Here is a 17790-nt window from a genome sequence, read left to right on the forward strand (position 1 = left end):
TATTAGTAATTTGGAAAAAACAAGGTTTATATATATATTTTTAAACTAACTGTTTGAGGATTTCCAAAAAGAGCACACAATGTATTCATTATTAAAACATATTTACAATCTGTGCAGTTTTCTAATTTCTTCAAGATCAAAGTACAAACTATGTACTCTCGTTTCTATTTCTTGCTTGATAAATCAAATCTCAAATCTTGGAACTGTAAAGGGTATGGAAAAACGCACAGATTTTTATTTGGTATCGACTCCACTTTTAGTTATAGCAAAATAAAATATTCAACAATGTTTGTGGGTAAGTATGACAGCATTTGAAACTTCTGTTGCCTTACTTAAAATTTGGCTGGAACTCCTATTAGCGAATTTCCCTATAGGGAAGTAGCTATTACCGTAGGTGGCACGGTAAGACCTAGACCCAAGACCGATTTACTTTTTCATTTTGATGTCCCCAGAGGCCAAAAACACTATTCGTTCAAATTTTTATATATGTATATATATAGACTTATATATATATATATATATATATATACGTCCGTGAACGCGATAACTTGAGTAATTTTTGTCCGATTTTGATGAAATTTGGTTTAAAGGTGTAAAGCGGGATAAACTTGAATGATTTCGCGAACCAGCACGATCGGACCATGGGAACGGGGCTTTACGGGGGGTTTTATGGGGTAAAAATTGGTTTTTCTCACTTTTGACCCTCAAAACACAAAATTTCCCGATTTCTCTTTAGACCTTTTTAAAGAGCTTAAAAAAACAAATAATTTAGTATATAAAAGTATTTTTGTTCGATTATTAGTAACGGAGAAAATTAAAAAAATTGTGAATTTAAAATTCCCATGTTATTCTTATGGAGAATATTGTCAAATGTTGTAGTTTGCTTGTTTATGGATATATTTTGATCAAACTTGGCAAATTTATTTATTTTGTACTAAGCTATTAATATTTTACTCAAAAACACACTTTATTAGTTTCCTTGTAGCAGCAAACCTAGGTACTCGTTAAACCTAATGTTATTAAAATATATTCAACTGAAAATCAATTCAGACAAATGGAAATTCGCTTAGTCGGCAGGTTTGCTGCGGCGGGGGTATTATTAGCATACAGTTTTAGCAACAAAATATTTTAGTTTACCTGGTTAAAACATTACAAAGGGCAAACAGACTGCTTACTCTGTCCAAAATTACAGATACTGAAACCAAAACAAAGAAAAGACAATCACTGGTTTTCTACCTGTAATAAATACAGCGATCACATATGACCAATAGATGGAGCACGTTGGCTGTGATGTGAAGCCAGGATTTTTCACTAATCTACAACAAGATGGCGGATGCCGGCTGTGATGAGCCCTAGTAGCTAGCGCATCTAATTAAATTTAATGTTAGTTGATATCAATAATATCCGTGAAAATATGTGCCGTGCCGTGTATCGACTATGGTATAACCAAATTACAAGCAAACTATAGCAGCTAAAAATTAAAAAAAAAATATGATCCAGAACATTTAACTCCTTAGCTACAAAATCCACCGTTTTTTAACTTACCACTCCAAAAAATAAAAAAAGTAGTAGTCGACAAACTATTTCATGTCATATTTCAAAACTCTTTTATCAACTCTTAAGCTTTTAATTAAAACTAATAGTGTTCTAGATTTATTGACTTCACTCATACGAAGTTTCAACCATATAACTTTAGTCTAAGTATGCTAAATGTCGAGTTATTTTGAAGCGGAACATTGAGTTTTGGTGCCATTTTCATCGACATCTAGTGCTTCTATCCTACAGTAAGATGGCGGACCAGGCTTCAGCTGCTTGAATGTTAGTTAGATAGGTGTGCTCCATCTATTGGTCTTATGTGTTCATCGAATAAATACTTGTAACTTCTGTGACAAATTTCAGTTCTTTTTGTTTTAGTCTTAGGAGATAAAGAAGCCTCCTTTAGAGTCAAGTTAAAAATATTAAGTTATGGATACACGACTAACCAAAGAAAATACTTCACACATGTTCTCAATACACAATTAATGAATCTACAACATAATTTATAATTGTGTTGTGAATGTGAACTTTTTGTTTTGTCAACTGCTGGAACTCTTTTTTGGGTAAGCTCGTTGTGTATCAATTCCTCAATGTATTCCTAATACAAGAGATCTTTCCAAATAAATCAAGTTTGATAAACCATCATCAATAAACACTTTATCAGTACTAGGTTTTGTGCAGTAGATTACCGTTGGATGTCTTGGAGCATAGAGTCTAATCTCGTGGTTATCCTCTGGAGCAAGAAAAACCCAACCATTGTGAAGGGAAGGCTGAGAACAAACCCGATACCTTCGAAGATCAACTTAGGTGTAAAGATGCTCCACACCATGAGGTGGCGGGCGTGTATACTGGCTGCTAACATGCAGCCAAACACCTGCAAAAATTCACTAATTTAAAAAAGAGTCTTGTGAATAATGTTAAACCTGGAACCAAAAGTCAAAAATACCGCCGCCGCAAACCTGCATACTAGGTGAATTACCATAGTTCAATCTTTACTTAGCAGCTTCCTTAAAAAGATTTAATCAAAATACACCAATTAACGAGCAAATCAAGTACAACAGTTTATTCTCTATAAGAATAAAACGAGAATTTAAAATTGACTTTTTATGGAATTTTCCCCGTAGCATTAAGATGTAACAGTGTTTCAAATTATTAAAATAACTTGTTTTAGCTCTTCAACCTGGTTTAGAACTACATTCCAAAATTTTATGTTTGTGAGTAAGAAATTAAAAAGCTGGTTTGCAAACTCGTTAGTTGAGTTATCTTGCTGACATAATTTAAAAATTTTAACGCATAGTATTTTTGGTTTTTGGGTAAAATTAAAACTAAAACTAAATTTATTCTGGGTCTAGATCTTACCATGATATCAAAATACCTACTTTGTATGGTCGTCATTTCATTTAAAAGTATAAGTATTCATTTAAGTATTAAAGTATCATAGTATTAAGTATCTCTATATGGGAAATTTGCTAAGTTCTGATAATATTTCCTATAATAAGGGAATTTTGCTTAAATTAGTCCTGGTTCCAGGTCATGATAACTACGGTAATAGCTTATTCCCTATGTAGAAAATTCGCTAAAACAAAAGATTTTTGCTGCATTTTTTCTGGCTGAATTTCCCTTAAAGTATTCCCTTAAAATTGCAACATTTATTTTCTTTTTAAATAACATTAAATTAACCAGTATTTAGGTTTGCTGCAACAGGCAAGGCAATAAAGTTTGTTTTATTGAAATGTTAATAAAATGAGTATTAAATAAAAAAATTTGCCAAATTTGATTTACATTTATAAAAACAAGCAAACTAACCTAGGCTACATATAAGAATAACATGGACTTTTTGGGGGACTCTCTCCATAATCATTAAGGTGTGCAAACAAATTCAAAATAGTAAATTGTACGTTTTTTAAGCTTTACAAAATGGTTTAGGAAGATATTATGAAATGTTAAGTTTCAGGGGAAAAAAGGGGAAATTACATTTTTACACTGTAAAACCCCATTTCTGTTGCCCGATCATGCTGGTTTGCAAACTCGTGCAAATAAATGTAGGTTAACATGTTTTTACCTTGACAAACGATTTTTGCTTGAGTTATCATGCTAACAAACCACTCATAACTAAATCTTCTATATATTAATACGGAAAGCAAATAAAGATACGTCTTATAACACTAAAAATTTTTTTTTTGAATTCCCCCGCCACAGCAAACCTGCAGAATATGTAAAATTCCATTTGTCTAAAGAGTTAAGCTTACATGCCTTTTTGAAAAAGTGCTCGGTAATTTTACTGAACTCCATCGAGCTAATTTTCCTTATCTGTTTCAAACAGCGACATTGTCCAAGTCTACAAAGAGACTAGAAATCACTTGCTTTCAGTGTGACAAAAATATTTTACTCATTGTAGACTGATTTACACAATGCAGCCAAAAAGTGAAAAGCCTAAACTCACCCTAAGACTGAAAAACAGCATATATTGTATGATTAACTTGAAAACGGCCCGATTCATCTGTCTGTCACGTTCAAACAGGTTGAGTTCGGCTCTCTTGGCATCATGCATGGATGAAGCAAGAGTCTGCGGCACAATCACCAACAACGGCAACAAAGTGGCGTGAAGAATATGAGATGAGAAAACATTGCCTATGACCTGAAACAGTGATCAGCAGTTAGTTACAGCACTTGGTTTTGGATGTAGTAGACCAGCAGTAGCCAATTTTCAAATAGGATGAGCGCACCAGTGAATGACCATTTTGTATCAAGAAACATCAAACAAGCTTTTTTTGCCTAGTCTAATCTTACTGCGCATCATGATCATGTTGATCATGGTTTTGACACAATTACAGGAGATCAGTATCAAAACTACAGTCATGACACATTGAGAACAACCAATTCCTCAGCACTCCCAGGATAAACAAATTAGAGGAATCGAGAAGAAGAGAGCAGAGGGCAGAGGGCGGAAAAGCGAGTAACATGGCATTCCGCTCCGCTTCAAGGAAAACAGTAACATTAAATTACCTAAGACAAGAGGAGTCAGCTCTCCGCGTTCCTCTCTCCTCGCCTAGGAAAACCCAGCTTAAATAAGGATGTTTTAAGTTACAGTACCTGTTATCTGTCTAAACGAACCGCTGTACTGTAGTATAATTAACAGCAGTTGCATCAAGTTACCTTTCATGGCTAGCATAATCAGGTTTGAATGTCCAGCTAATTATCCCTCTTCGTGGAGCAAAATACCTTCTACCGTCACCTCATCTCGAGTTCAGTCAGTGTTCGAACGGTTCTAAGAAATGTCTCGTTTTGTCAACGTTAACAATTGTGCCATGTTTTATTTTTAGTTATTTAAATCTTCCAACAAAATCCATGGTGGTGTTATGGTTAGCTTGGAATTCTTACCTGACGATGTGCTCCATTTCAGACAGCCTGAAATAACTCCAGTTAATTGTACTACAACGGATAGTTTTGACAAACAACAGGTAACTAAAACCTTTATTACTTCATTTATACCAACCAGTTCAAGCCATTCATCATGAAACAACTATTGGTACGGAGGTAATTATTTCCCTGACCACCATTAAATCATTAAAATCTCTCTTCCTTTAAAATGCTGCCAGTGACAGCGAAATATTCTAACATTTTGCGGATAAAGTGCAATGCTTTATGTTTCTTGTGCTAGTTTGGACTCTTTCCCAGGGTCTTAGATTTAAACTTTTTTGCCTTAGATCTTGTTGCTGACATAGTAGATGTGACAAAAAATATTAATTATAAGATCCAATAAGTTGTCCTATCAGCTGGACTTGGTTGAAAGGTCGATGTATTCGCTAAATTCAGTTCATCCATTTTGATTTCAATCTAGCAACTTTGAAATGGGGATGGAATGTCTTTGGTCAATGGTCAGAATAACTCACCAGGACAGCTGGGACAATGTACGACGACAACTCTGAGTTGGGCGATAGCAGAAAAGCGGACTTCCAGTCAATAGTGGAGAAGGAAGCTTGGTGACCCGTAGCGTAAAAGAAGTGGATACTGGAGAGGCCCCAGGCGACCACACACCACCACGGCACTTCACAGGCAACCCCTGCACAGGTAACTAAATAATATATTATTTTACGTTACTAGTCCGGTAAATAGGTAAGTGTTTACCGGACAAGTGACGCACGTTTTTCCCCATTACTACCCTAACAAACAATAGAATCTAAATCGGTAATACGTTCCTAAAGATTTAGTGACTTGACAATCACTGCTCGTAACTTCTCTGAGAGGTTATGTTTTCTTTTGTAACCACTTACTGTCATTGGAATATTAGACTGCTTACTTAATTACTTTATGAGTGAGGAATATTGTATATTTTGCTATACTACTGTGAAATAAACTGTTTCCGTTGTATGTTTATCCCCTACCAAAATTGATCATTATATTGTTTACTACACAAAAAGAATGTTTATTGTTTACTATCTTTCTTGAATTTTACCGATGTAAACAAACAAAGATTTGTTAGTTATGATTTTTTAGGGCCTGCCCCCCCCCCAGCCTTTGATTTATTTGTAGAGTTTGGATTAAAAGATTTGGCGATACTGACAAACTTTCTTTATAACAGTTTAAATGTTAACGGCTGATCGTTCAGTTCAATGGCAAATGATTTATATTTAAAAAATCAAGGCGCCATGGACACCATTTACCCCATCATCAACATGTCTCAAGGTCACAACGCCATCCCCTTGATGTCCCACGTTTACAACAACATTTAAGACATAGCTCGTCGTCACTATCTCCCGCGATTGTGGCACCATCATGAACAGCTTCTGCAATTGCAATGCAATCGAGAACATCTCTTCACGGATATATCATCATCGTCTCGTTGTTCAAACTGTGAAAAGCTTGCTACCTCAAAAATTTATTTCTCCTGAAAATTTCCCAAAGTGTTGAGACCTATCCATCCCTACTATTGAGCATATCTCTAATTTGAATCCGATGTGAAGTTTGGGTGAATGTAGAAAACATAAAGATCCAATGTTCATACCTTTGTTCTGGCGGGAAATGGCAGTGACAACAGCCAGTGTCCAAAGAGATAACGTCATCAGCACGGCAGCAGCAGCAGTCTCGGAACCAAGCAGTAGCACGGCTAGCAGAGTCAGCAGCACAGACACATTGATGTAACAAGCACTGTAGACAGTGGCCAGTCCAAACACTACAGGGTAACCCTTCACATCACTGCCTGTGCGCCGCACCATCACCTGTACAAAAATGTTATTTAGTACCAAGTAAATCTCTATCGTAGACTATTGCTGACCGGCTCTACAACTGATACAAAATTACTAGCTTTTAAATTTTTTTAAAGTATAATTTGTGTTTCAATGTTTTTATATGTATGTAATTTATTCAAAAATAGCGAATCTGCAAAGAAATGGTTTTCATCATCCTTATTTCATAAAATGTACGGATTGGTACCATACGTGAAATAGTGTCAACATATTTTTTATCTAAATCTTAAAACTAGTGATTGTTAAGTGTCTAAAACATAAAATATATAAAAAAGAATCACCTTCAAGTTGATTTTCTTTTCCCTAAACAATAAGCCTAGCTGATTAAAACATCAAATGCAAAATAAAGTAGGTTAACAGAAAAAAAAACATAGGCCGATGGAAAACAATCAATAGAGATGTTTTTGTCTTAAAGCGATTTTCAAATACAAAAAAATTCTTGTATGAAGTAAAATTCTGATTCACGTTTCACATTTCTGTAGCCCTGACAATGGGTTAGTAAAACTCAAAATGTATACATAGTCTATGTTCTAGAAAAGGAACTGCTTGGACTTAAGGTAGCCTATGTTATCTCGATTATTTTACTATTTGGCAATTCTAAAGGCTACAAGAATCAAACTCTTAGGTTCCATTTTATGCTTGGGTATAATATCAGCCTTTGAAGTGCAAAGGATTAATGTAAACAAAGTAATCAAAAGTAAGTTAGTAATTATATGGTTTACCTCCTTGAGTTGGTTGAAAAGAGCAGGTATGATGTTGTCATATGGGATGAAGTTGTTGCTGTGACGACTCACATGGTAAACACTGAGTGGACGGATAAACAGAGTGGACAGACCGACGATCAATAGGCACATGGCGGTCCTGGGCAGTATCTGCAGCTGCCACGGCTCTAACAGTTTGTGTTGGGTTTTGTGAGGAAGCGACTGTAGAATCCAGAACCCACCTGTGGCGATGACGATGGCCGTAGGAGCGTAGCGCGAGACAAATACTGTAGGCGAGAACCCCACGAGGTTCCCACAACTACGCAGGTACAAACGAGCGGCAGTGATGAACACAGCGATAAACACTATCGTCAACAAGCACCTCGACGATTCAGTCAGTAACGGCTTAGACAGCACACAGTTTTGTTCGACTCGACACACTATGTAGATCGCGGAAATCCTCAGCAATAGAAACAAAACAAACACTAACGACAGAGCTTTACCTCTGGATGTAAAAAGAAAGGACTTTAACGACTGTAATAATTCAAAAGTCTTTGCAACCTTTTTGGGGATTTCACCTTTCACTTCTAACATGGACACAAAAACGAGAGAGATCAGTAAGAAATGACACGTAAATGTTTCGTTGATAATATAACTGTTAGAAAAAAGTCCGGCGAAACTGAATAGCGTAATGAGTCTACAGAATACACTTGCCAAGTTTGACGATTTACTCATCTCGTACCAATGGCAGGCAATGGAACTCCAGTTTATGATTACGATAATACACAAGCATACTACTGAGAGGGTGCACACACAAAAATAAACCAGTTGTTCTGCATCCTGCAAAACGTCCAGATATCTCAACAAACCGAGCACGACCAAAGAGATTATGACTAAACCGTAAGCAGCGTGAATCAGTACACAATCTATGATCCCATCTAGCTCATGGATCGGAGTTCCTTCAATTACAATGAAAGCAAACGCTACCAACAGAAAGTACAAAACTAACCCTCTCGACATTGCCATTGTATCGTACTGCGCCCATACTTGTGCACACATTTCTCTAACATCGTGCATGAACAGTGTTGAATCGTTAATGAAAATTAACAATTCTTCCTCACCACTTATACCCTCGACTTGCAATCTCAGTTTCTTGTAGACGTCCGTTATTTCAGCAAGTTTTTCAGTAGGGAACTCCTCTTTTGTTTTAGCATATTCTTGGATATACAACGTAACTTGTTTGATGTTAGTCCATAGAGCGATAAGGATATATTCCCAGTTACTAGAAAGATCTGATTTGAGTGAGAATGAAGGCAAAACATTGACAACAACTTTTCCAAGGTTGGAAAACGGGATTGCAGTTCCCATTATTGACGCCAGAGTAGGCACAAGGTCGACCTGACGGACTTCTTCTACTGGATCAATATCCTTGATAAACGCTCGATTGGAGTAGACGAACATTGCACTGGTCACTTCCTCTTCACTGGCACCTCCGTGATCCCCTGGAAGAATAAACAACATTATATTTATTTGATTACTGTACCAACAGATCAAGCATTGAGATTTTTTTAGATATCCTTTTTTTATAATATATTGTAGCCTATTGATAAAAAACATTGCCTGAAAATTTGAGGGATGTCCACAAAGTAAAAGACAGTTGTATCCAGCTTTTAATGAACAGGACAAATGGCAACAGATTGTTTCTTTACTCAATAAAACTGCCAACTGAGTCAGTCTGTACTATTGTTACCTTACAGTGTCTGCAGCAGGGTCTTTACCGGCTACAATTAAAAATTAAAAGGTTTGTAGTATGGTTATTGTACCAACACAAATTTACCGTCTATAATGCTGAATAGCAAAGAAACAACTAGTTGGAGCTGGGTGTGATTATTATTATTACTATCAGTTGAGATGGGGAGGCCACCTATGTGTGTATTTTTATCCAAATATAAGAAAAGGGTGAGTGTTAAATGGTGAGATGATCTGTATGGCTTTGTTACTGACTGAGATTAGAATAGATTGGTTTATGTTTTAGCTGGATTCATGTTCTAAACGGAGCATTTTAGAAGTAAGCCTAATTGTGAGTCACATGAACTAGTAACAAAAGGCAGCAACAAACCCTCAAGATCATGGTTTGATGACAGGATTTGTTGAATACTTCTCTGACTTAAATTCATAACACAGTACGTAGTCCAAAGCTTGGTTGATTGATGATAACAGTAAACTTAGAACCCCTGATATTTAGCCTTAAAGTTTAAATCCGGCAACTTCTAGGAAGCCAATATCAAAACGATTTTCCCAAGGCCTTCAGACGTTTAGTTTGAAGCAATAGTCTCCGTGACTTGAGCGTTCTCATGGTTTTCCTGTTTGTTTACATTTTACTGTGCCAATATTCAGTTGAGCTAATGGGCCTAGCCTCTGAAAGGTTTCTAGTGTGTTTAGTACAATACAGTAATTTTATTAACAATGGATAAGAAAAGAAAATTCAGCAGAAAATTACATACTTTTTTAAGGTCTAATCTTCATCGAATCTTCAAGGCTAATCTAGTGTTAGTCATTGTTATAAATCTATTAGGCTATGTTGGTTTTACAAACATGTGTAGCCTTTATTTCTAGAAAAATAAATAAAAATAAACCCAAAAGAAACTTCAACATGTTTTACTACATTTTATTGGTAGGCCTAACACATTATTTTATTGTAAATTATCGTTATTAATAGTACCGATCTGGTCAAGAGTTTGGTCCTAAAGTGCCCGGATATGAGGCCTTCCACTGTAAAATATTTGTTAGGCTACTTTCCGGACAGTTCTGGTGTAAGCTTTAATCTTACCTTTTATAGGCTACTTTTAGTCTTAAATTGTAGCCTATGGTTCAATGTTACCTGTTGCAGTCATGCCATGGTCTCCAATAACAAATAGAATAGTATTGTTGTCCAATTCAGCAACAACACTCCTGTAACATAAAGATTATATTGAAAAACGATTGGTTATGAGAGTTAAGACAGCCTAGTGGTTAACGTCTGACTTTGGAGGGAGAGCCTATTTACTATGGTACGTCATAATAGCCTAAATTACCGGCAACAGTTTTGCAGAGAACCTGCACTAGGTTATGTTACCAGATTAAATATTGAAATAGGCAATATTGATTTTGTTTCAGTTTGATAAAGGTATCGCTTTTGTTTAATTTTTATTAGCCTACCTATGTTTAGTAATCAAACTAAACTTACCAATCGTATTCAAACTTAACCAAAAACAATAATATTTTATGAATGTTAACAAAACAAACAATAAGTTGACAAAAACAGCAATCAAATAAAAAAATGAAGCAATCAAACAAAACAAAAACCTACAATCAAAAGGGTTTTCTATAACTTAAGTATTTATTTAACTCATTAAATCCTAAGCATAGACAAATAGAATAATAATTATTCTATTATATATATAATAATTATTATTATAGACTGTCAAAGGAAGGTACCGTCGCCCACTGCTGGGTTTGCCGTGTAGTTACGGCGCACACCGCTGCAGGCGAGGAGCGCAGTAGCCGTATGCGACCAGCAGACCAGTACGGCCAGCGGTGTGCGCCGTAACCACAAGGCAAACCTAGCGGTGGACGCCGGAACTTATGCTTATCGCAGCAATGCTGACGGTCTATATTTATTCTTTTTGTCTATGGCCTAAGTTAACTAACTTGAGTCGTACATAAATTTAGGATGATAATAACTTGCTAAGGATAAAATAAACAAACAGAACAACTTTATTAACTTTATCATTTTTAATGATAGGCCTAAGTAGGCCTAAATTAAATTTGATGAGATATTTTTCCGTAGGACTGTACCTCCATAATTTAGGCCTACCTAGCCTTAACTGGAAATTCTGTGATACCTATAGGCCTAGGCTTGAATCAATACTAAACACATAACTTACCTAATTACTTCGTTCATTTCTGTTAACTTCCTTGCCATTTCTGAGTGGAAGGGACCGTAAGTATGTCCACAATGGTCAACTCCAAGAAAGTGAGCTATTATAATATCCCAATCGTTACTTTTTACTTCTGGTACCAGTCGTTCCCTTACATTAGAATCTACAGAATCCAAGTCCCAGACATTAAAAGAGGGATATGGATATTCTTTTCGAAATCTTCCAGGATACATAAATGTTAATGTCTCGTCTCCCATGAAAGTTATATTTTTCTTGGCCTTTACTAACTGATCGATAAGGTTGTCTTCATTTATTTCAGATGTATCAAAGTTAGATCCTACATCAATGAAAGTTGGTAAGCTTCCTGTGGTAAGACCATTCAATCTCTGCATCGTAGTGGTTGGAGGATCAGCAATGAACTTGTATAACCTCCCTTTATCTGGCTCCTTTTTTAACAATTCATCAATGAAAGGCAATTTGTTTTTATAGGGAGGAATATTTTCTACAAGACTTTCATTGTAGAGAACAAAATCATAACTAAGTGCATCAATCAAAAGCAAAATCACTTTTATATTGCTATTAAAACAAAACTGAGAACTATCTAATTTATTGTTCAATTGATTTGATACAACATTCTCCTCAGTACATTCTAGGATATGCTCTCCATTTATTTCATTTTTTGCACTAGAATTAAACATAATATCACAAAAGCCAAGACTAGAAGAAGATTTGCATGATGAATAAAAATGCAGGACTTCTCGATTAAGTAGAAATCCTCTGGTAAACAAGAACATCCCACAAATTAACATGCATCCTAACCAAAATAAGAAGATGAAATACTTTAAAAGTAAAATCATTTTTGTTCAGATATTACCATCGGCAACCACGAAATAGGCTAACTATAAAAACAAGTAAAATAAGTACGGATGTACAAAATAAAGGCTGCAGTGACTGCAAATTCTCTCCCCATAACTAACTTTCCATGACATTCACTCATCAAGCACAATCACCGCAATCTAGGAATCTTGTATTAAGTTAGAGTAATCAACTCAACTCAACTAAACTGATAACTGATTACTGAAGAACTTTGAGGAGAAGTCCCAACTCCCAAGTACCAACAACACCCCCAACCCAACCCACCTAACCCTAAACCCAACCTATTCAATCCCATTCCCATTCCGAAATAGCAGAAAGCAGAAGTAGTTTCTTATTATTTTTTAGCAGGCTTGGATAAGTGTCGTGTAGCTCGAAAGAGTAGGTCACAAAAATGGAATCGACAGCCAAAAGCTTCAAATTACGAAGTGTAAGCTTCCCCTCGGATAAAAAAATGAAAACTTTATTAATCTTCTACATCATAAGTTTACAATCTTTTTCTGTTTTAGTAAAAATCTTCAATAAAAAAATAACTGTAGTATTCTCAGTTATATTTTCTTGCACTCTCGTCTGACATGCATGTTCATTTTCACACAATGGCTACATGTCTACAATGGGTACATGATGTTCATTTTTATTAATCTTAAAGTCCCCTTTCCTTACCTTCGTTCATACTGTATATTAAAATAAGCTATGGCGATAGTTTCCTGAAATATTTAATTAAACACAACCATGAAGTACTTACACTCAACACTTTAGGCAACGAAACCATTAATCAATTAATTTACCTTTGAATTGCTACCGAATATCTTTGGCAATAGCCGGACCACATCAAGTATTTAGGTATCAAAAAACATATTTACTAAACTGGATGCCAGAAGACATGAAGCTGTCAAGATAATAACATTTTTAAGAAAATGCGTAAGAACTACCTACTTATTATTTTCAATCTTATCTTAGTGACAGATGGCAAAAAGTCTATCTAAATGGCACTTATTCTAGCCCTGTTCGAGTGCCCCACGGAGTGCCCCAAGGCTCTATATTGGGCCCTACCCTGTTTATACTGTATATAAATGACTTACCTTGTAATATTAATGACTTATCTGTAAAAAGCTTTCTTTTTGCTGATGACTTGGCCTTGTGTGTACGGGGTAACTCTTTGAATGATGTTACAGACACATTGGACACAAAATCTGCTGTTATTAACGACTGGTGTAATGCAAACAAGTTATGTCTTAATGCTGATAAGACTCAGGACCTGACTATTAGTCTAAGCAGTAATGGTAATGATGTAAACACTCTGAAGTTTTTGGGTTTTCATTTGCAGTCAAACTTGAAGTGGTTTTCACATGTAGATTTTGTAGCATCTAAAATTGTAAAAGGCATATTTATGATAAGAGCACTTAGGTCCACTGTTTCAGATGATGTCCTTATTTGTATATATTATGGCCACATTCATAGCTATTTGTCCTATGGTACCTCACTGTGGGCCAACAGTTTTTATGCTAACAGGCTGCTTTTTACTTTACAAAAGAAGGCGGTGAGGTTAATTTGTAGTGTGAATAGAAGAACACATTGTAAGCCCCTTTTCGTGAGTCTTAACATTCTCTCATTTCCATCCTTGTATGTTTTGGCAAGTTTGTTGTATGTAAAAGAAAACATTTCTCACTTTGAAAAGATATCTGATGTTCACAACTATTGTACTAGATCTAAAGATAATCTGTCTACACTAAGGCATAAGTATACAGCCACTCAAAATAGTTTTGAGTACCAAGGTGTTAAAATGTACAATTTCTTGCCTGCATCCATCAAAAACCTGTGTGTTTCAAAATTTAAACATGTTTTAAAAACTACTCTAACCCAGGCTTGCCTGTATAAACATGAAGAGTACTTTGGTTTAGAGTTTTAGTTTTAGTTGCCATCTTGATTGTTTTCTTTTTCTTTTGACGATTGTCATGAACTTTGTACTCAGTTTTAACGACAATAAAGCATTTCATTTCATTTCATAGAAAGGTATACTACAAATAAATTAGAAGAATTTTTATAAGAATAAGAAAAATAGGACATAGGTATACCGGAATTATTACCTTTGATGACCAAGGCTGGAAAGCTACAACCACAGATAAAACGTACGTTTTATCTATGCTACAACTATCCTACTAGTGGGTGGAATCATCGTGACTGCAATTAATTTGTCTTTCTACTTCCCCAGTAACAGTAGATTGGATAAAAATACTGTACTCCCTTAGAAGATGTCTCATCCTTATGGAACAGCTGAAGCTTTTTTTTATTGGTACGCTTAGCTGTCAACTCAAAATAAATTGGGGTTAATCACTGAGCTATGGGGTTAATATTTACTTTCTGAGTTCTGGAAAGACTGTGTCACTAGTCAGTAACAATCCAACCTGAAAATCAGTTTATCCATGAAGATTTCATAGTCAAATACGTTAAAGAAATATTTTAAATCTATGGCCCCAGATCAGATTAAACACTATCCATCCAATAATTTAATGTAACAAGAAAAAAACACTGTCTATCCATTAATTATAAGAGTTTAAAAAATATACATTTATAGTAGTATATAGCCTTTTCAATGCCATCTCGAAGTACCAACCATCACAGTAACCAACCAGACCAGACGCTGGCAGCCCATAGCAGCATAGCAGAAGCAGAAAGCAGAAAGCAATAGCCGTAGCAGAAGACAAAAGTTCGATAGACCCTAGGTTAAAGGTTAGAAGAGATAATATTACATTTATTTACCAAATTTTTCGTCGTTCTATCTTGCCTTATGTGTCAATTTTGCGTTGTGTTATAGATTTAAATGCAACTAAAGAATGCAAAACAGGTTTGGTGTGAAGACTGTTAAACATTTTATTTGTGTTGGGTTAAGACCCGGCCCTATGCACAGCCATTGAAGAAAACTGTAAAATTTGACAGACATAATTTTCTCAAGTATTGGTAGTAAGTAGCTTTTTATTACATTTCAATTCTTCACCCATGTAGAAATTTATATTTTTATTTGTCGCAATACAAGCTACGGTAGACCTACTTAATGTGTTTTTATTTAAATTTCAAGGCTTATGCTATGTGTCAGGTTCATTTAACTTATCATGAAACCAATGCTGTTTACTTTAAAGTTTTAAGACTTGGATCGTTATCTTACATTATAGACATTTAAATTACTAATATTTATGATCTATTGTTTGTAAGATAAGTTTGCAAGTTCTTTTCCTCAATTATTTGTTATGTATTATTGTCTAGGTTTGCAGGATCAGAAAATGAAGTTTTGGTAGGCCTACATCTACGGTACTGAAAAGAGGGCAAAAATCTTAGATTATTTTAAGTTACCGTACTAGGCCTACTTATACAAAAACCAAAACCTAGTACAGTACTGTTTTCAGATTATTACTACCTCTTTGTTAATAGTTTATTCATCCTCGTTCAATCACTTTACTCTTTTTACCTAAGCAGTCATTCATAGGCTGTCATCTGTAGGCCCAAATGCTGAGACAGCGAGCCAAGACTAGTGGTGATGAGGAATGGCCACCACCGCCTCCTCCCATCATGGACGAGAAGGCCACCGCTTGTACCTCCAGGCTGCACCGACTTTCCACCACAGGCACAGTTGTTGCTGTTGTATCCGTAACCAGTCTTATCTACATAATTGCTCTCCTACTCAACAACAGGTTGCCATTGCCCCTCAATATATCAGATGAAACTTTCAACGCTGACAGGTTAGTAGTTTCTAGTTTTTTTCTTATGGATATTTCTAACGTTGCAGTTTAAAATAGATTCTTCTAACATTTTATTTCTTTAACAGACAACCAATTTTTACAGCATGAGGCAGTTGCACAATAGGCCTACACAATAATACCAAAGTGAGCTTACAAAGTAATCTCTCCACAAAATAATTTGACTCTTATCCTTTAGCATTAGTTTACCTTGCCAGAGTGAAGTTCTAAAACAGTATTAAAAAAAAAAGAATTTAGCATAGGCTACCGACTAATAGCTACCGGTACCGGTATTTATGGCTCGGAGGCAGATTCCTTAGCCTATGAATGGAAATATGCTATCCAGCTACATGTGTACATTTGATTAGTGTGAACGCTAAAAATATTCTGAATTACAAGTTTTTAAGTAAAATACCGTTACCGTACTGCAGTAATTTAAATATTTTGGGAGGTGTCCGTTGTAAAAAATGTGTTATTGATGTAACACAAGTGTTGTTAAATCAAACCAAGGGGGGGTAGGTAGCAAATTATTTTTTGTAAAAATTATAGGTAAACAGGCAAGGCCTACTTAGGCAAATATCATCAGTTTTCTGTAATTTATAAGAAATCCAAGACAATTAGCCACAAACTGATCCTCCTCTTTGTTTGGCAGGTTTATTGCTGAAAGAGCTAGAAGCATATTAGAAGAGCTTTCCGATCTTGGCCCTAAAGTAGCAGGCAGTTTTGTCAACGAAGTTCATGCTGTACATTTTCTACAGCTACAAATCAATAACACGATTCTTCAGGCAAATCCTATCCACAAGATATCCCAGGACATTCAAAAACCAACGGGTTCTTTCAGTATTCCGCATAAGTCATACAAAATGGTGTATCACTACAATGGTATACAAAATATAATAGTCAAGATCGGACCACATTCTGCAGTCAATGGGAGTCTGTTAGTCAACTGCCATTTTGACTCTGTTCCTTTAAGTCCAGGTAAATGATGATAACCGACTATGATTTTAGAAAGAAAATAATGGTTTAGTCAGTCAGTTTCATTAGTTGGTAGATTATTAAAATTTTTTGGGATTATCTGATCGATGCCATAGCTATGTATTTAATCCACATTAATAAATGATGAAATGGATGAAACTTGGTCTCATCTTGAAGTATTGAATAAATGAACTACAGTAGAATTCCAATTATTCAAATCAATTGGGAACGCACCACATTCGGATAAATTTTGATTGAAATTCAAAGTGTTTTACAGAAAATAGGTTGAGCCAAGCTTTTACTTTTGTGATCACATAATGCGCCTGTGAACATTTTGCCATAAAAAATTTATGCTTTTGCCTTGATTTCGGAGAACGATTACAATTTTCGGAGACCTCGGGAGACAAGGATGATGTCTACACTGCGGAAGATGTTCATGATTTTGCCTCGACCGTGGAAAACGACGCCAATTTTTCTATGACCATGGGAGGCAATGATACCTACACGACCTTGTTTTAGATTATGCCACAGTCATGGCTTCTGCCTTCTTTATAACGATTCTTATTACTGTGGTTTTAAGTTTTTTAAATTATTTACCGTATGTAAGGGATTCGGATAGTTGGAGTGTGTTTATTTGGAGTTCTACTGCACAATCTATATACAACTGAATGTTTGAGCAAGTGACAATTTAAGTGGAGGATGTGCAGGTGGGGTTGTCTCTCGAATTTATCTATTCATTAATCCAACTATCCAATTAACTTAATTATTACTGTACAGCAAATCACACCAAAGTGTTATTTGTTACTGA

The 17790-nt window shown here is 35.5% G+C and overlaps 2 protein-coding genes across 5 annotated transcripts in view; one reads left to right on the forward strand and one right to left on the reverse strand.

The window, feature by feature from the left end:
- Nucleotides 1-946: 946 nt before the first annotated feature.
- Nucleotides 947-12470, reverse strand: LOC128996561 (GPI ethanolamine phosphate transferase 3-like). The gene is made up of 8 exons (XM_054421954.1): nucleotides 11410-12470; nucleotides 10365-10435; nucleotides 7505-8985; nucleotides 6542-6755; nucleotides 5430-5599; nucleotides 3980-4174; nucleotides 2226-2410; nucleotides 947-1195 (listed from the first exon to the last, which is right to left on the reverse strand). The coding sequence occupies exons 1-8, from the start codon at nucleotides 12258-12260 to the stop codon at nucleotides 1150-1152; spliced, it is 3213 nt and encodes a 1070-aa protein (XP_054277929.1). The 5' UTR covers nucleotides 12261-12470; the 3' UTR covers nucleotides 947-1149.
- Nucleotides 12471-14944: 2474 nt separating this feature from the next.
- Nucleotides 14945-17790, forward strand: part of LOC128996767 (endoplasmic reticulum metallopeptidase 1-like) — a 31328-nt gene continuing 28482 nt past the window's right edge. For 2 of the 4 annotated variants that reach the window (XM_054422221.1, XM_054422224.1), the window contains exons 1-3: nucleotides 15068-15237; nucleotides 15772-16010; nucleotides 16660-16985. In XM_054422221.1, the coding sequence (XP_054278196.1) occupies nucleotides 15778-16010; nucleotides 16660-16985 (559 nt within the window). In that variant the 5' untranslated portion in view covers nucleotides 15068-15237; nucleotides 15772-15777. Of the gene's footprint in view, nucleotides 15007-15067; nucleotides 15238-15757; nucleotides 16011-16659; nucleotides 16986-17790 lie in introns of those variants that run through there. The other 2 variants (XM_054422222.1, XM_054422223.1) reach the window with 2 other exon arrangements.

The sequence above is a fragment of the Macrosteles quadrilineatus genome, unplaced genomic scaffold (assembly GCF_028750875.1).
Source record: "Macrosteles quadrilineatus isolate MER2022 unplaced genomic scaffold, UCM_ALF_1.0 Scaffold_6__1_contigs__length_79288215, whole genome shotgun sequence".
Lineage (NCBI taxonomy): Eukaryota > Metazoa > Arthropoda > Insecta > Hemiptera > Cicadellidae > Macrosteles > Macrosteles quadrilineatus.